The 20378-nt window shown below is 46.1% G+C and overlaps 1 protein-coding gene across 15 annotated transcripts in view; it reads left to right on the top strand.

Moving 5' to 3' along the window:
• LOC117521115 (muscleblind-like protein 1) overlaps positions 1–20378 on the top strand; it is a 120630-nt gene that overhangs the window by 84400 nt on the left and 15852 nt on the right. For 12 of the 15 annotated variants that reach the window (XM_034182433.1, XM_034182435.1, XM_034182439.1 and 9 more), the window contains 4 exons: positions 13569–13739; positions 13886–14110; positions 19168–19407; positions 20289–20342. In XM_034182433.1, coding sequence (XP_034038324.1) covers positions 13569–13739; positions 13886–14110; positions 19168–19407; positions 20289–20342 — 690 coding nt within the window. The remainder of the gene's footprint in view (positions 1–13568; positions 13740–13885; positions 14111–19167; positions 19408–20288; positions 20343–20378) is intronic. The other 3 variants (XM_034182440.1, XM_034182441.1, XM_034182437.1) reach the window with 1 other exon arrangement.

Below are 20378 nucleotides of genomic sequence, written 5' to 3'. Positions count from 1 at the left end.
GTTTTTAATGCAGTGCCACCTGAGGGATCGAAGGTCACGGGCATTCAATGTTGGTTTTTGGCCTTGCCGCTTACGTAAACAAAGTTGTCCAGATTCTCAGAATCTTCTGATTATATTATGGACTGTAGATGATGGAATCCCTAAATTCCTTGCAACTGAACGTTGAGAAACATTGTTCTTAAACTGCTGGACTATTTTTTCAGGCAGTTGTTCACAAAGTGGTGATCCTCGCCCCATTTTTGCTTGTGAATGGCTGAGCCTTTTGGGGATGCTCCTTGTATACCCAATCATGACACTCACCTGTTTCGAATTAGGTGTTCTTTGAGCATTCATCAACTTTCCCAGTCTTTTGTTGCCCCGTCCCAACTTTTTTGAAATGTGTTGGAGGCATCCATTTCAAAATGAGCAAATATTTGCACAAAAATGATAAAGTTTATCAGTTTGAACATTAAATATCTTGTCTTTGTGGTGTATTCAGTTGAATATAGGTTGAAGAGGATTTTCAAATCATTGTATTCTGTTTTTATTTACATTTTACACAACGTCTCAACTTCATTGGAATTGGGGTTGTAGTTTGTAAATACTGCCATGAAATTTCATACAAGGAAAATCTAATTAAGTGCTTAAAAGAGGAAAGGTTTACTGACCTTAACTTCTTAGATGATTGGAAACATTGGATATCCTGATTGCAACACTGTATCTGACGTGTATCTCGAAACGGCAAAAGTACTGAACTTGCAGAGATGCTCACTTACCTCGGGTGTGACATTTCTAACTCAGTTTCCTCAGCCTTTGAGATCAGGAGATGCCTGGGAGAGCTTATGGAGTCATGAGGCCAATGGACAGAGATGTTTGTCAATGCAGACATCAGGGCAGGAGAATGAAGGTCCAAGTCTTTAGGGTCCTGGTGCTTCACGTTTTGCGGTATGGTTGTTGACTTGGATGCTAATCAAAGCCATGGTGAATGCCTAAGTGAATGACGAGATGTCTTTGGTACTAGGTCTCTTCTCAGGATCCTTGAGTACAGCTGGAAGAACTTTGTGTCAAATGAGCTGAACGTAGGGAGCCCAAGATGAGGTGTTTCACTGGAAACATCAGCTATGCCATTTTGGTGATGTGGCACATTTGGTAGGGGTACCTTAAAATCCAGTATAGCACTACAGCAGGGAAAAAAAATGATTTGCCTCAAAATAACTCCCACACTGATTTGTGCTGTGAGCTCCATTGGACTTGTTTTGGTTGTGGACACAGGCTGTGTGATCAGCTGGCCTATAATAAATAAAGAAAAATCAACAGTAGCTAATTCTGCTAACTGCTAGCAGATATGGAGTTGCAAAATATATATAGTCAATAATGCCTATGATATTAAATGCTGGAGAAGCCAAAAGAAATGAGTTTTAGCAAAAACATTATAGAACTGTGCTACAAATTATTTGACCAATAGATGTCAGGATGATGATGAGCTGGTGTGGTGTGGTGTGGTGGCTTCACATTTGACAAATACCCAGTCAGTAGACAGACTTGTGGATAGTTTAAACTCAGTGCTCAAAACTGCACTCGACATGATTGCACCACCTGTGTTAAAACCGCGCTCCCCCAAATCACAGTCACCTTGGTTCAATGACCTGCATGACCTCAAGCATAAAGCAAGAGGTCTAGAACGGAAATGGCATCATTCAAAATTAGAAGTATATCCCGGCATGCCTTAACCCAGCCACTACACCCTGCTATTGAGGTGGGCGCCACTACTGAGGTATTACCTAGATTTACAGAATTTGATAGTATCTCACTAGGCATGCTGACGAAACTCGTAACGTCAACAAAAAGTACAACCTGTTTATTTGATCCTATACCAACAAAACTGTTTAAGGACCTGTGGCCAACTGTAGGCTCTTGGGCCAACTGTGCTGGAAATTATTAATCTTTCTTTAACTTCTGGATCTGTTCCTAAATGTTTCAAATCTGCAGTGATTAAACCATTACTTAAGAAACCTAATCTTGACCCTAGTGTATTGAAAAACTATCGGCCGATATCAAATCTATCATTTTGCTCTAAAATTCTGGAAAAAGTCGTGTCACTGCAGCTCGTAGACTATCTTACTGAGAATAATCTCTTTGAGCCACTGCAGTCTGCTTTTAGAAAATATCATTCCACAGAGACAGCTCTCACTAAAGTGGTGAATGATCTTCTGCTTACAGTGGATTCGGACACCACTACGGTTCTGTTGCTGTTAGATCTCATTACTGCATTTGATACAGTGGATGATCATATTCTACTTGATAGGCAGGAAAATCATGTTGGGATTACTGGGAGTGCCCTTGCATGGCTGACGTCATACTTGACCAGTCATTCTCACTGTGTTTTGTACAGTAACACTACCTCTAACCTTAGTGACATGAAATTTGGGGTTCCACAGGGGTCTGTCTTAGGCCCCCTGCTTTTCTCCCTTTATATAGCACCCCTTGGGCACATACTGTGGCGTTTTGGGATTACCTTTCACTGCTATGCAGATGATACTCAGTTATACATAGCGATAACTGCTGATAATCTCATTCACATAAAATCCTTAGAAAATTGCCTTGCAGCAGTGAGAAGTTGGATGTCTAGAAACTTCCAACTTTTAAACTCTGATAAGACTGAAATGATGGTTCTTGGTCCAGTGAGACATCGGCATCAATTTGACCAGTTAACGCTCAGCCTAGGCTTGTGTGTCATACATCACACTGACAAAGTGAGGAACCTTGGGGTAATTTTTGATCCTTCATTGTCATTTGGCCTCCACATTAGAAATATTACTAGGACTACTTTTTCCACCTGTGGAATATAGCGAAGATTCGTCCCATCCTGTCTATGGCTGATGCTGAGACCCTGATCCATGGGTTTATCTCTTCTGGATTGGACTACTGCAATGTTCTATTTTCTGGTTTCCCGCAGTCCAGCATTAGAGCTCTCCAAATGGTTCAAAATGCTGCAGCCAGACTTTTGACACGAAGCAGAAAGTACTACCACATTACACCCATTTTGGCATCCCTTCACTGGCTTCCTGTCCCATTGAGATCAGATTTTAAGGTTCTGCTACTAACCTATAAAATTATTCATGGACTGGCACCTCCCTACCTCGCTGACCTAATTAAACCTTATGTACTGGCCTGGGCTTTACGTTCTCAGTGTGCAGGACTACTTTGTGTCCCTAGGGTGAATAAGAAGTCTGCGGGTCACAGAGTTTCTCTTATCGTGCCCCTGTTCTGTGGAATGGTCTCCCTGTGTCAATACAACAGTCAGATTCTGTGGAGACTTCAAGTCCAGATTTAAGACGCACTTATTTTCGCTTTCATATGGCTAGCATACTGGTACAGTTTTGTTTTACGCTTTTTACTCTTTTAATTAATTTTATTAGGAAACGGAGAGTGTCAAGGCCTCAACTTTACCTAAATTCTGGGTCTTTTAGTGAAGCTTAGGGCTAGTGGCTGGCGATAACCTTAATATTTCTTCTGTTTTTCTTGTTGATTAATGCTGTCAAATTATGCAGTATTTTGTCTTTCTGCTGCCTGATTCTGTTTTTTCTCTCTGTTTAAGGTGCAGCTCTATCCAGAGATGGGAGTTGTATTTGTGTTGGCGATCCTCCTGTCCTGTGCACCAACAGCATTTCTTGTATATTCGTCCGTGAATTGTTCTGTGAATTGTTCTGTAATTTATGTCTGTAGCATGGCCCAAGCAGAGGGTCACCCCTTTGAGTCTGGTCTGCTTGAGGTTTCTTCCTCAGAGAGAGTTTTTCCTTACCACTGTTGCTCTGGGGGTTGGTAATGTTAGTCCTTACCTGTGTGAAGCGCTTTGAGGCAACTCTGTTGTGATTTGGTGCTATATAAATGAAAATAAATTAAAAATTAAAAAAATTTAATTTTAATAGAAGATTCAACTCTTTTCTAATACGTAGATGAGTCAGAGGGGAGCTGTTTGTGCTGCAGTGATAGGTATTTTTTTCTTTTGTTGTTTTGTGCTTGGAATTTAATGGCAGTTGTGGAAAAGGTTAATGAAGGTCCCCCAAAGCTGTTCCGGAGTATTCCGGACTATTCCAGCCAACTGATGGTACACAGGTGCCTGAGTGTTGAAGACCCCAGTGGTTGGAAAAGGCCAAGATGTGGCAGGTAGGTGGTTATTTTCAAGAGGTGGGGATGAACCAGTTGTCTGCCACGTCCAGTACCCAGTGTGGTGGATGTGCCAACGTGTGATACTGGCACATGCTCCCATGCCTGGCCAGACCTGTGCTTAAAGACTCGTGTTTACTCCTGCACCGGGGCACATCTGTGTTGCTACTGGTCAACTACTTGTTGTCTTTGTGCAAACATTCTTTAGGTCTAGAGTTGTAATACAGACAGAGCTTCAAAGCATGGGTTTATATTTATGTGTTTCAAATACAGACCAACTGTTAGGAAAGATAAATTTCACACTTTTGTCTTATCAGGTGGGGTGCTATCTTGAAAATATAAAGCTCATAGCATAAGTCCTTTCTAGCATGTTCAACTTATTTTTACCCAAAGCCATCAAATATGGCCATCGTGTATTGCGAAGACTTTGCGTCCATCTGTCTGTCCGTCTGTCTGTGCTCAGCATAAATCCAGTCCTTTTGCTGCCAGAGTCTTCAAATTCACAGGGAACATTCTTGGGACACCGACCTTGGACAAGTTCAAAGATGGCTAACCTTGACCTATTTTAAGAGGTTAAGTCACATTTTGTTTCATTCTGTTCCTTTTTTTTTTTTTTTTTTTTTTTGAGTGACAACCAATCAGAGTAAAGCGGCACCATGACGTTAGCGGCAGCTCTGTTTAAAACCGCTTCATTTGTGTCTTTATATAACATGTTTGTCATATATTATGTAAAAGGTAGTGAGAAATAAACACTTCTAAAACTGGAAAACACTGTTTTGTAACCTGATAACACCTCTTGAGTGATTTACAAGATATTTCGCGGACATCAGTGTGCAAGCTAACTTACACATACACACACACACACACACACACACACACACACATATATATATATATATATATAATATGGAATGCCAATTAAACAGCTGCAAATGATAAAGAAGACAATGCTCATATGGTCGAGGGTATTTTAGCATTGCATTATATTTGCTATTTACTCAGTGTGTAATGTGAGCACAGTATGGGACGAAAAGGGGTTGTTTATCCTCTTAATTAAATATGAGTATGTTATGGGCATAACATGGAATAAACCAATCAGAGTCTCAGTGTATGAGTGTTTACTTTCACTTGGTTTAATGGTTGTTTTCAGTTCCGTTTCATTGTTTACACAAGCAGGGTAAACATACATTGTGAACCCACTTACATAAGGTGCATCAGAGGGTTGGACTGTTTAAATACTGCAAATACACTGCACTCCAATTTAGACCAGGCTTTAGTTGGGCTATGGTGCAATCACTTTCTGCTTCTACACGATACCAGTGCATCGTCACTGTGCATGACCACACCCCATTTTTAGAACAACCCGCCCATGGATGCATAGATGATATTTCACTCTGTATTTACATGACATGGATGCTGGTGCAATGTGTGGAAACTACCAGTGACACTTGAGTTGTACTGTGTGTTGATTTGTGGCGGGTGGAAGATAGGCCCTGTGATGCTTTTCCTCAGTCTGAATGTCACCACATGTTTTAAATGAAAACAGACCACGCGCTTGATGGTGCGGACACAAGATGTTGGCCATGGTGGACTGTGATCTGTGTTGAGAATTGCTGTCTCTGTTAAAGAGATGTAATAAGAACTTCAGGTACCCCCCCCCCCCCCCCCCCCCCCCCCGCAACCTCCAACTCCACCAAGTCTTCCATTCCTTGGTGGTTATCTGCACCTCTTTCCTTGCACCTGTCTGGTGCTCCAGTGTCAGTGAAAGTGAAGGAGCTGGAACAAGCGAGAGGGGAATGAAGTCATGCAGAGGGATGGATCCAAGTGGGGACAGCACTGTCAGCAAGTCAAGGTGCGGGTTGTCAGTGTCAGCTCAGCTGTGCCACAGAATTGAAAGTAAATATGTGCGGTTCATAAACTGCTGAGGTGTTTGTGTGTCTGCAGATGCGTGTGTGTGCATGTGACACCTGTTACATGAACATGACCCCTGTAACGGAGGATTTAAGAGTGGGGCGGCATAGCAAAACAATTGTTCATTTTGTGATAAAAGCATGGAATTTGGCACACATATTCTAAATTAACTAATGTTTATTTTCAGATATGGAGCCATCCTGGAGCTGACCTCTAATGAGCTACAGGGGTCAATAAAGAATTACACAGGGGTCAAAATTTTAAAATGCTCCAATCATGTTGAAAACAATACCACTTTATTTGTGTGATCATAAGGATTGCAAAAAGGTATAGTGTGGACTGTCTATGACTGAATGTTCTGGAGTTATGGGGTAAAAACAGAAAAAATGGTGACAAAGGTCAGTTTCAGTTTGTACAGGGGTCAAAAGTTAAAGTTGGTCCAGTTTTCGTAAAATGTGATACAAATTATTGTTTGAAATAACAAGGACTAATAAATGGAATAGTTTTGACTGTGTCGAATGTTTGGTCTCCAAAGTAAAGGTCAAACAAGGTAGATGTCCATTGGATTCTACGACATATGTGTTGGGAAGGTGTCGTAGCACGGACCCACAACAGGGGGCGCAAATGAACGGACAATGAGTAAGCCAAAAGGTAACAATTTAATGTTGTGATAATACACAACGAAACGTGCAGGAATCTTCACAGTCAATAAACACCAGGTGACGTGTGGGCAGGCTCGAAGATAGAAGACCCCCGACGAGAGAGAAGCCGCGTCCCACATGGCCTCCACCACCAACGGTCTGAAGAACACCGGAGCCGCCAAGTCCCGATTCCCCAGGTGGCCTCTGTCTTCGGCTGTCGACCGAAGACAGAGGCCTCCACCTCCAAATCACACACACTCGTGCAGCTCCTGGTCAACCACTTATCTGAGATGGGCTGTGAGGCGAAGCCGTCGCTGTCACACCAAACGCCAATCCTCCAGATAAGGCAACACTCCAGGAAAACGGCTGCAATAGAAGTTCAAGTTATTACACACACAGTGTTAGTCAGCAGAGAAATTACCTTGGTACTGGTAGTCGATTTCTCGGCGAGGAGGTGGAGTTGCAGTCCGGCTTTTATGGTGGTGATGATGATGAACGAGTGACAGCTGGTGCAGGGGATGAATGACAGCTGTCACTTCTTCTAGGTCTGGCGCCCTCTCGTGCTTGGAGCCCGCACTCCAAGCAGGGCGCCCTCTGGTGGTGGTGGGCCAGCAGTACCTCCTCTTCAGCGGCCCACACAACAGGACCCCCCCCTCAACGGGCGCCTCCTGGCGTCTGACCAGGCTTGTCCGGATGTCTTGCGTAGAAATCGGCCAGGAGGGCCGGGTCCAGGATGAAGCTCCTCTTCACCCAGGAGCGTTCTTCAGGTCCATACCCCTCCCAGTCCACCAGATATTGGAAACCCCGGCCCATACGACGGACGTCCAGGAGCCTGCGGACTGTCCAGGCAGGCTCCCCGTCAATGAGCCGGGCAGGAGGCGGCGTAGGTCCCGGAGTACAGAGGGGCGAGGTGTGGTGAGGCTTGAGACGGGAAACATGAAAGACAGGGTGAATCCGCAGTGAAGCCGGGAGTTGAAGCTTCACTGCGGCCGGGTTGACGATCTTGAGGATCTTAAAGGGTCCGATGAATCTGTCTTTCAATTTTGGGGAGTCGACACACAAAGGGAGGTCCTTGGTCGAGAGCCACACCTCCTGCCCGGGCTGGTACGTGGGGGCCGGGGAACGCCGGCGGCCCGCATGGGCCTTGGCCCTCGTCCGGGCCTTTAACAGGGCAGAGCGGGCGGTCCGCCACACCCGGCGGCACCTCCTGAGGTGGGACTGGACCGAGGGCACACCGACCTCTCCCTCCACCAGCGGGAACAGTGGGGGCTGGTACCCCAGACAAGCCTCAAAAGGGGAGAGGCCGGTAGCAGACGAAACTTGGCTGTTATGGGCATACTCGATCCAGGCCAGATGGTGACTCCAGGCCGCCGGATGCGCGGAGGTGACACATCGGAGGGCCTGCTCCAACTCCTGGTTGGCCCGCTCTGCCTGGCCGTTTGTCTGGGGGTGGTACCCGGACGAGAGACTCACGGTGGCCCCCAGCTCCTTGCAGAAACTCTTCCACACCTGTGAAGAGAACTGGGGACCACGATCTGAAACGATGTCCGATGGTATCCCATGCAGCTGCATGACGTGGTGGACCAGGAAGTCTGCCGTCTCCTGGGCCGTCGGGAGCTTCGGGAGGGCCACGAAGTGGGCCGCCTTGGAGAACCGGTCCACTATCATGAGAATCACGGTGTTGCCCTGGGACGGCGGGAGGCCCGTGATGAAATCCAGGCCGATGTGCGACCAGGGGCGATGAGGCACTGGCAGGGGTTGGAGGAGTCCTGTCGTCCTCCGATGGTCTGCCTTGCCCCTGGCGCAGATGGTACAGGCCTGGACGTAGTCCCGGACGTCGGTTTCCAGGGACGCCCACCTGAAGCGCTGCTGGACTACTGCCACGGTCCTACGCACTCCGGGATGACAAGAGAGCTTGGACCCGTGACAGAAGTCCAATACGGCAGCTCTTGCCTCTGGTGGGACGTACAGTCTGTTCTTGGGGCCAGTCCCCAGGTCCGGGCTTCTTGTCAGGGCCTCTCGGACGGTCTTCTCCACGTCCCAGGTGAGGGTGGCCACGACAGTGGACTCGGGGATGATGGTCTCGGTGGGGTTCGACAGCCCCACTTTGGCTTCTTCTTCGTGCACCCGGGACAATGCATTTGATTTTTGGTTCTTGGTCCCGGGGCGATACGTGATCTGGAAGTCAAAGCGCCCGAAGAACAGAGACCAGCGGGCTTGCCTGGGGTTCAGCCGCTTGGCGGTCCGGATGTACTCCAGGTTCCGATGGTCCGTGAAAACCGTGAAGGGCAACGATGCCCCCTCCAGCAGGTGTCTCCACTCTTCAAGAGCCTCCTTCACCGCAAGAAGTTCCCGATTGCCGACGTCATAGTTCCGTTCAGCTGGGGTCAACCTGCGGGAATAAAAGGCACAAGGATGGAGAACTTTATCAGCCTCCATGCTCTGGGACAGCACGGCTCCTATCCCTGAGTCAGAGGCGTCCACTTCTACTATGTACTGGCGATCAGGATCAGGCTGCACCAGAACTGGTGCAGTCGAGAACCGGCGTTTCAACTCCTGGAACGCGGCTTCGCACCGATCCGACCAGGCGAAGGGGACCTTGGTGGAGGTCAGGGCAGTCAGGGGGCTAACTACCTGACTGTAACCTTTAATGAACCTCCTGTAGAAATTTGCAAAGCCGAGGAACTGCTGTAGTTTCCTGCGGCTTGTTGGTTGGGGCCAATCTCTCACCGCCGCAACCTTAGCCGGATCAGGGGCAACGGAGTTGGAGGAAATGATGAACCCCAGGAAGGACAAAGAAGTGCGGTGGAACTCGCACTTCTCGCCCTTCACAAACAGCCGGTTCTCCAACAACCGCTGTAGGACCTGACGTACATGCTGGACATGGGTCTCAGGGTCCGGGGAAAAGATGAGTATATCATCCAGATATACGAAGACGAACCGATGTAGGAAGTCCCGCAAGACGTCATTTACCAAAGCTTGGAACGTCGCGGGGGCGTTAGTGAGGCCGAACGGCATGACCAGGTACTCAAAATGACCTAACGGGGTGTTGAATGCCGTCTTCCATTCGTCTCCCTTCCGGATCCGAACCAGGTGGTACGCGTTTCTAAGATCCAATTTCGTAAAGATTTGGGCTCCATGCAGGGGCGTGAACACTGAATCCAACAGAGGTAATGGGTATCGGTTGCGAACCGTGATCTCGTTCAGCCCTCTGTAATCAATGCATGGACGGAGTCCGCCGTCCTTTTTACCCACAAAAAAGAAACCAGCACCCATCGGGGAGGTGGAGTTCCGGATCAGCCCGGCAGCTAAGGAGTCCCGGATGTAGGTCTCCATTGATTCGCGTTCCGGACATGAGAGGTTGTACAACCTACTGGACGGGTACTCAGCGCCCGGGACCAAATCGATGGCGCAATCATACGGTCGGTGCGGGGGAAGAGTGAGCGCCAGATCTTTGCTGAAAACGTCAGCAAGATCATGGTACTCCTTTGGCACCGCCGATACATTGGGGGGAACTTTGACCTCCTCATTAGCCGTAATGCCGGGAGGAACCGAGGATCCTAAACACTCCCGGTGGCAGGTTTCGCTCCACTGCGTGACAACCCCGGACGGCCAATCTATCCAGGGATTGTGCTTCACCATCCATGGAAAGCCCAAAATCACTCGGGAGGTAGATGGTGTTACATGGAACACCATCTCCTCCCTGTGATTCCCAGACACAACCAAAGTCACTGGTTGTGTCTGATGTGTGATTAATGGAAGCAGGGTGCCATCTAGTTCTCGCACCTGCAAGGGTGCCGGCAGAGCCACCAGGGGGAGCCCTACTTCCATTGCCCATCTGCTGTCCAGCAGATTCCCTTTTGACCCCGTGTCTACCAGTGCTGGGGCATGAAGGGTTAAATCCCCACAAAGGATTGTTACTGGGATTCGTGCCGATTTGCGGGGTTTTCCCGCGTGTGTGTTATGGCCCACCCTTAGCCCAGTTTCTAAGGACGGGCGTTGTAGTTTGACCGTTTTAGGGCAGTCCTTCTGCATGTGCTCGTAAGAGCCGCAGACAAAACACTCCCCGCGGGCCAGCCTCCTTTGTCTGATATTTGATTTTAATTTGGCCCTGCTCGTGTCCATAGCCTCCTCAGCAGGGGGAGCTGTAGCCACACGGAGCTCTCTGGCAGTGAAGCGTGGGGACGACGTCTCCTTGTCGGAACCGGAAGGGGGAGGGACGGCTCGTGCCCGGTCACGCCCCCCGGCCTGCTCCCGACGATGCTCGTTTAAACGGTTGTCTAAGCGTATAACTAAATCGACAAGCCCGTCAAAATCCCGCGGTTCCTCCTTGGCCAGTAGGTGCTCCTTAAGGACCGGGGACAGTCCATTTACAAAGGCGGCGCGGAGCGCAACGTTATTCCAGCCGGACCTCGCTGCCGCGATGCGGAAGTCGACTGCATACTCGGCTGCGCTACGCCGCCCCTGTCTCATCGACAGCAGCACGTTCGAAGCGGTCTCGCCTCTGTTGGGATGATCAAACACTTGTTTGAACTCCCGTGCAAACCCAGTATAAGACGTTAGGAGCCGTGAATTCTGCTCCCAAAGCGCCGTAGCCCATGCGCGTGCCTTTCCTCGAAGCAAATTAATAACATAAGCTACCCGGCTAGCGTCTGATGCGTACATGACAGGGCGCTGTGAAAAGACGAGCGACCACTGCATGAGGAAGTCTGCGCACGTCTCCACACAGCCTCCGTATGGTTCCGGAGGGCTTATGTATGCTTCAGGGGACGGTGGGAGGGTTCGTTGAATGACCAGTGGAACGTCTGATACAGGCCCAGGACCAGCCAGAGGAGTGGCTGCAGCAGCGCCCTGATCGCGCACTTCCACCCTGGCAGTGAGAGCCTCCACCCTCCGATTAAGGAGGACATTCTGCTCGGTCACTAAATCTAACCGAGCCTTGAAGGCGGTTAAGATCTGCTGCAGCTCACTCAACACGCCTCCCGCTGACGCCTGTGCTCCTGGTTCTTCCATTGGCCGTTCAAGCTTGGGTTGACGCCCCTCAGAATCCATGACGATGGCCGAGAAATCCTGTTGGGAAGGTGTTGTAGCACGGACCCACAACAGGGGGCGCAAATGAACGGACAATGAGTAAGCCAAAAGGTAACAATTTAATGTTGTGATAATACACAACGAAACGTGCAGGAATCTTCACAGTCAATAAACACCAGGTGACGTGTGGGCAGGCTCGAAGATAGAAGACCCCCGACGAGAGAGAAGCCACATCCCACACGGCCTCCACCACCAACGGTCTGAAGAACACCGGAGCCGCCAAGTCCCGAGTCCCCAGGTGGCCTCTGTCTTCGGCTGTCGACCCTGGTACTGCTGGCAGAAAGCAGAGATATGATGTGTGAGTGTGAGTCCGCACACTCAGTAATTCACAGTCCAAACACAGTTGGGAGGGAGCACCTCCACCTCCAAATCACACACACTCGTGCAGCTCCTGGTCAACCACTTATCTGAGATGGGGTGTGAGGCGAAGCCGTCGCTGTCACACCAAACGCCAATCCTCCAGATAAGGCAACACTCCAGGAAAACGGCTGCAATAGAAGTTCAAGTTATTACACACACAGTGTTAGTCAGCAGAGAAATTACCTTGGTACTGGTAGTCGATTTCTCGGCGAGGAGGTGGAGTTGCAGTCCGGCTTTTATGGTGGTGATGATGATGAACGAGTGACAGCTGGTGCAGGGGATGAATGACAGCTGTCACTTCTTCTAGGTCTGGCGCCCTCTCATGCTTGGAGCCCGCACTCCAAGCAGGGCGCCCTCTGGTGGTGGTGAGCCAGCAGTACCTCCTCTTCAGCGGCCCACACAACAATATGACATATGTTGCCGCGTAACATAACTAAGCATGACAGATGGTGCAAACTATTCCTTTTTAAAATGCTATTAACTCAACCAGTAATTTGCATCATTTTTACCAAAACTGGAGAAACTTTAACTTTTGACGCCTGTCCAAACTGAAACTGATCTTTGTCACCATTTTTGCATTTTTACCCCATAACTCCATGGAATTCAGTCATAGATAGTCCAAGTTATACCTTTTTGGAATCATTATGATCAGACAAATAATGTGGTATAGTTTTCAAAATGATTGGAGGATGTTTAAATTTTGACCCCTGTGTAATTATTTATTGACCCCTGTAGCTCATTAGAGGTCAGCTCCAGGATGGCTCCATATCTGAAAATAAACATTTGTTAATTTAGAATATGTGTGGCAAATTCCATGCTTTTCTCACAAAATGAACAATTTTTTATGGAAATTTTAGCTAAGCTGCACCACTATAAGTGAAAGCATTCTTGCTTGTGCAACAATGCATGTGTGTCTGACTTGAGCTTGTCTCCCTTATCTGCAGGCTGGATCCTCACAGAATAAAGGATCCCTGGACCCTTGGATAATTATCTCAAGGCTTTGAAGCGTGACCTCTGTGTGACTGTTGATTTGATATGTACAGATCTTATGAGTGGATGGTATTTATAGCGGCAGTTAGACACGGAGCTAAGCTGCGTGTTTGTAGAGCGGTGACCCCGTGCCAGTCAGGACCCCCTGAAAAGAACAAACGTGCACATTCACACACATGTGTTCATGCTGGGACTAACATAAATTAGAAGTCGATAACAGTTAGTGCTCAATGGCCGACTGTGAATTTGAGTGTTTAATATTGACCTTGTTAGCAACAAAGTAGCCTACTTTAATTGTCCATATAATTTCTTAGCTGGCCAAATCCAACAATTTTTCAGTCATTCTTACCTGATCTTCCTTCAAATCTGTCCTGTCATACAATCCTTTTCTGAATCTGTTGTTTCATTCGGTAATTTTTTGCATTTTAGGGCCGTTGCTCCAGGGAGAACTGTAAGTACCTGCACCCTCCTCCCCACCTAAAAACCCAGCTTGAGATTAATGGCAGGAATAACCTGATCCAGCAGAAGAACATGGCCATGCTGGCCCATCAGATGCAGCTCGCCAATGCCATGATGCCTGGCACACAGCTACCACCTATGGTGAGAGGGCACCTACATATGAACACATCACAGCTACCACCCACTGTGACATGACATAGAAATGCACGAGCAAACCTTTGTAGCTGTCATTAATGCATACATGTCCTATGCTGTCATCTCACGTCTTTACCTCTTTCAACATCCAGCCCATGTTCTCGGTGACTCCGGGTTTGGCCACCAACGCCACTGCAGCTGCAGCAGCTGCAGCCGCTGCCTTTAATCCCTACCTAAGCCCTGTGTCACCAGGCCTGATGCCCCCAGAAATCCTGCCCAGCACCCCTGTTCTCATGGCCTCCAGCCCCGCTGTCAGCCAAGTCCCTAATGCTGCTGCCGCTGCAGCCCAGAAACTGCTGAGAACGGACAGACTTGAGGTAAAGGTCGTCTCAACATTTTGTTTTGAACACACAATACTTCAATTGCCAAAGAGACACACTTATAATGAACTTCTAAGAACCACTGATGTGAAACTAGCCACATAATTTACTTAAGTAAAAGTTGTTATACCACATAGTCCTGTTTCAAAGTCCTTCATTAAAATTTCTACTTAAGTAAAAGTAGAAATGTACTAGCTTCATGGTATAGTCAAAGTAACAAACCTCAGAGTAATCATGACACAGACATGCCCATTTCAGAATCCTATATCGTATGCTACTGTGTGAAACCCATTAATACATGACAGAAAACTGCACCTTTATTATAACACTGTACATCAAAATCAAGGAGAAGGAACACAATGTTAGGACTTAGTCTAAACTTGGTTTTGTAGAAAGTGTATTTAAATATAGCCCCAACTGTTGCCTGTGCAAGGAACTAATTAAACTTTAGGGGAGTATCCACATATGTCACAGAGAAGCCCCAACAAATATAAATGTGGGTTAGATTGTGTATTGAACAGTGTATGCTGCACTGTTGCAGTGTATGCTATTGTGTATGCTGTTCAGCTCTTGAATAGACTTTGCTGTGGAAACCAGCGATTTAGGTACTTTTGTGGTGAGGAAAGACTGAAAGTCCTTGACTTTGTGGACAATGCGAAATCAATGGGTAATCTGATTGCAGCGCTCGACAAGTTGAGTCTGGAATCAGAGTGTCTGTTTTTACGATTGTCCTGGATCAAGACCAGGGTCCGGTTTCATAAAGCAACCTAATCTTTCAGTCTAATAAACTTAGTTGACTACAGTTAGTCCCAACATTATCCATCTAATCACTGTTTCACATCGATGGATAAACTTGTAGATTAGCTGTTTTACCTTAGTCGACTGTTTTCACAGGCATAACGGCCTCGCGCATGCTGTTGCCGAGAGACGGCTCCATGTGCGACAGTTTTGTTTACGCCCGGGTTAGTCATTGTCATGAACTATCCAGCCTTTGTTTCATTAACTGGCTTTATTAACATTTACAGACCCATACAAACTGCAGAACGACATGCTTAGCACTTAGCCTCGCCGTTTTACTCTTCAGTTTCTTCTTCTACACTTTCATCAACCTTTTTGTGCACACAACGCAGCTCAACGTAACAGCGATGCCTGGTGACTCGTGAGAACTGTCACAAATACATCATGACAGTCGTCTTCTGCAACCACAGCCAAAAGCAGATGAAGTTCTCCTTTTGAAGCAATACGAGTGATGTAGGGGTGTTTTTGCGTGTACCATCAAGTGGTGGTACATGGTAGCTGCCATTTTTTGAGGTAAGACATTAAAGTTTTATCGACTAAAATAAGATTAGCCTCCTCTGTACCAGGCTAAAAAGTTTAGTCAGGTAACGTGAAACTTCAGTCGACTCAGCACTTTGTGCAACATCAAAGCACTAGTCAACTAAGTGAGTTTATTTGACTAAACAAGATTAGGTTATGAAACCGGGCCCAGGATCCAGGCTTTTAATGACTTCCTGAACTCAGCCATCAGAAGGGTATCTGTATGTGGTCAAAGTGAAAGTATCCAACTTGTAGAGACCATTAACTGTTCTCCAAAGTGCTATTCTTGTCTCTGGATCCTCTTCCTTTGAGATTGAGAGATGCCTTGGAAGAGCTTAGTCATGAAGTCAGTGGACAGAAGTGTTTGGACATGCCGATGTGTTTGCAAGAGGACAATAGCTAGTGACCGAAGACAACAAATAGATGTCTTGGTATGCTAGGTCCCTTCAGAGGATCCTTAGGTACAGCTGGTAGACTTTGTGTCAAATGAACAAATAAATAGAGACTCAGTTGAGGAGTATCACTTGCATTGTATGAGAGTGTCCACTTTGACATTTGGTCATTTGGCATCGTGTGTTGGATCGTACATGCGTGATCCAGCACATAGATGCTAGAGTATTTACTGGGGACCCCTCTGATTGGAGAAGTCCTATATTTCATCTGGCGGCAGATAGACGTTTACTTTCAAGAGGTGGGTATGGAGTGGTTATCTGTCTGTGTGGTTGCAATCCAGGCAATTCCATGGTGGTCTAGATGTGGGGAAGCGCAACACTAGTGCATACTCCCAGACATGACTTGTATTTGGTGTTGTTCATCTGAATCTACAACTAACAAAAGATGTCAGATGAATGTTGTGGAGTAAAAAGTACTGCATTTGTTTCTGAGATATAAAGGGGTAGAATGGTAAAGTACAGGTACCTCTGAGTTATACTTATGTACTTGAGTAAATGTACCCCAGTTACCATCCACCACTGTTCTGGACTAATTGGGGAATTTTACATTTGAGTTTATATGTGCAAGTGGCAGGAAGAAGAATGATTACTGTAGCAGACATGACAGCAGAAGTACTTCATCTTAAAATAAGAAATGCATTTTGGATACTCCACAAATGTAGTTAAATTCATTTGTTGTGTCAGCAATGTAATATAATTCACTGTGACTGCTGTCAGCATCAAAATCTGAAAAGGTTCAAACCAAAATAGACTTCAGTGATGATGAACTAGAAGCGTGTTTGTGTTTTAATTACATCAGTTACCTTTTACCACACGTTGGTTCATCAAACAGCAGTTATGCCTTTTTCACAAGGTCTGTGATAAAACTAACGTACCTTTTTATTTTTTTCAAAAACTATATGGATTTGAATCACGTGCAATTACATCAGACAACCTTGAACCCTTGTGCACATGCGTGAGTTTTTTCACGCCTGTCGGTTATGTCATTCGCCTGTGGGCAGGCTTTGAGTGAGGAGTGGTCCACCCTTCCCGTCGGAATCTCTTTGTCTGACAACTTCCTGAGAGATTGACGCTTTGCTTGATCAAAATTTTTTCAAAAACTGTGAGGCACATCGAAGTGGACACCATTCGAGAAATTCAGCTGGTTTTCTGTGAAATTTTTAACGGCTGATGAGAGATTATGGACTGTTGCTGTAGCTTTAAGGACTGCCCACGGAGCGGGACGTCGCGACGCGCCCTGAGCTGCCGCTGTCTGCCTGTTTCGAGCTGAAAGCTTCCAAATTTAAGCCTCTGTTGACCCAGGACGTCGTGAGAGAACAGAGAACTTTCAGAAGAGGTCGGAATCAGCAGTTTTTCCAGACTTTCTCGAATGGCGTCCACTTCGATGTGCGTCACAGTTTTTGAAAAGATTTTGATCAAGCAAAGCATCAGTCTCTCAGGAAGTTCTCAGACAAAGAGATTCCGACGGGAAGGGTGGACCACTCCTCACTCAAAGCTAGCCCACAGTCGAATGACGTAACCGACAGGCGTGAAAAAACTCTTGCATGCCCACGAGGGTTCAAGCTTGTCTGATGTAATTGCACGTGATTCAAATCCATATAGTTTTTGAAAAAAATAAAAAGGTCCGATACTTTTCTAACAGACCTCGTATACAGTGTAACTTTTGTGGGTATTTTTTTTTCCAAGTGGATTTCCTGTTTTAAATGTCAAAGCAACACTTTACGTTATTATGCTCATTTCTGCACTTGGAGATTCACACTGATCACATACTGAGTGGGTATCAACTAAGTATTGCACATGCATGCCTAATTTGTAAGAAGGTGCTGCCCTCTGGTGTCTCACATGCACACTTTAAAAACAAAAAAAGCAGTGATTTCTGCAGAGCCTCTCTTGTGAATGTGACAGTCCAACTCTGTGTAACTGTAAATGGCAGGTAAAAACTAATTTGCACAGTGGATTTTTACCTGAGGCCATCAGATATGGCCATCGGGTATTGCGAAGGCTTTTTGTCCATCCGCCTGTCCATCCGTCCGTCCGTCCGTTCATCCATCTGTCCGTCTTGCTGTGCTCAGCATAAGTCCAGCCCTATTACTGCCAGGGTCTTCAAACTGACAGGGAACATTCTTGGGACACAGACGATTGACAAGTTCAAAGAGGTTAAAAAGTCACATTCTGTTTCAATCTGTTCAGTTTTGTTTTTGAGTGACAGGCGTGACAGCCAATCAGAGTAGAGCTGCACTGTAACATCAGTGGTCGGTCAATCCAAAATCACTTTGTTTTATGTGTTTATATGCATGTTTCTCATATATTATGTAAAAGTTAGGGAGAAATTCTCAAGGTCAGCGCCACGTCACTGGCGAAGTGGCAAATCCGAAGGCAAGAATTTGTACTTCCGCGACTGCCCACTCCGTGAAAACTCACTTGGGCTGCATTGATTGTCTATTGAAATCAACCGTCTGACCGTCTGACAACTCTGACCCTTTTGAAAAGTGACCATATTACATGCATTTGTATTGAGCTCGGCAATGCCTTCACCGACAAAACCCGCGCCTTGAGGTTAAATGCCCAGATGACCAACCTTGACAATAAACACTTCTAAAATAGAAAACACTATTTTTGGAACCTTATAACTTTGAAGTTATTTACAAGACATTTCACGGACATTAGCATGGGGAGATCACAGGCTGCAGCTAGCTGCAAAATGCTGTTTTACTTGTGTGTAAATATATCCTCTTTGTCATAAACTATGTAAAAGCTAGTGATCAATAAACACTTCTAAAACTTAAAACACTGTTATTGTAACCTGATAACACCCCTGGAGTCATTTACAAGACATTTAGCAGACGTTAGTGTGCATGCTAACTTCCACTAACTCAAAGTTCAATTTGTCTTAATAATACTTGCAAATGCACAGACGGTGGCTTACAAATATTCCTTGATTTGCACAACTTCCGCTCTTAAAATGTAAACATTGTTTATGATTGATTGATAGAGGGGCTTTATTGAACATATACAAATTGTACATAAGACAGGAGCATCTTAATAATTAATTAAACAACTGCGATGCTCATACGGTCAAAGGCATTTTAGCATTGCGTTATATTTGGAATTATATACCCTGTTCAATGACTAAGCATTATGCATAGTCCTGTACGTTATAAGTATTTGCATGAATACACAAAGCAGTGCCACTGCACAACAAATGAGTTTTACTTTATGGCACTATTCATATCCAGCTGTATCTAGATTTACACTTGTCCATGTGTTGTCATCATTACTGTTTAGGTGTGTCGGGAGTATCAGAGGGGCAACTGCTCCCGGGGAGAGGAGGACTGTCGTTTTGCCCACCCTGCAGACAGCACCATGATCGACACCAATGACAATACAGTCACCGTGTGCATGGACTACATCAAGGGCCGGTGCTCCCGGGAAAAGTGCAAGTACTTCCACCCGCCATCCCACCTGCAGGCCAAAATTAAGGCAACTCAGCACCAGGTGAACCAGGCCACAGCCGCCGCCGCAATGGTGAGCAGTCAGGCAGAGTTTCTCGCAAAGTGCGCTTACACTCGTACATACCCCCACCATACGTGGTATATTTACATCAAGCCTGTTAATGCTGCATTTTGTATTTTAAAACTGACATCCACATATTAGTTTGAGTAAAATCTGCTTAGAAGAGCATTAGACAATAGTGCATTGTAACCATCATAAATGCATTTAGTCATTTAATTCTTGATTTGAAAATTGTCATGTTCCTTATGCATTTTATCTCAGATCACATGGAGCATAGAATCCCTTCTCTTTATTTCTGTTTTTTATAACATTATTGTTTCTGTACTTCCTATCTGTTACTTCTCTTCCTCCTAACCTAAGTAAGCGGGTTCATTGTGCTTTCAGTATGCTGCAGAGGGTCCTGTCTCACAATAACAGCACGTGAATAATACAGTTGTGCAGCCGCTGTTTTCTGCGTCTTCTTATTCACATAGAAAGGCAGCGTGGTGAATCATTGTAATGTGATTCTGACTGCGATGTGCACAGCAACAATTTTCTGTCCAGTACGATGAGTGAGACCCACTTAAAGTAATGACTGAAGAATTGTTTTCAGCGCTACTTTCATTGTCCATGTTTTGTGTGACATTGACTAATGTAGATTGATAGTTACCATTGGTAATTGATAATCATGTAACCGTTGAGCAGTAGAGCTAGTGTCGACACTGTGCATGCCTTAGTCCTGTAATCCCCTTGTATATTGCATTCCAATGATTTGTTTTTTATTTTTGTTTTTTCTCACCTATACCCAAACTGCACTGCTGCCCCCATGATGCACCTCTGCTTGCTGGTTTATGTTAATGCGCTTGAACCCCATTGGCCCATTGCCATCATGTGCTCGCTGCCTGCTAATTAAGACTCAGTCGGCTGTCAAATCACTGAAGCGACCCCTCGACGCAGCCTTTGACCTGGTACTATGACCTTTCACCTTTTAGCTTGGCATGTGG

The sequence above is a fragment of the Thalassophryne amazonica genome, chromosome 12, assembly GCF_902500255.1.
Source record: "Thalassophryne amazonica chromosome 12, fThaAma1.1, whole genome shotgun sequence".
NCBI classification, from domain to species: Eukaryota; Metazoa; Chordata; class Actinopteri; order Batrachoidiformes; family Batrachoididae; genus Thalassophryne; species Thalassophryne amazonica.
The sequence above is the reverse complement of the archived record's forward strand: the minus strand, read 5'-3'. Positions and strand labels throughout refer to the sequence as shown.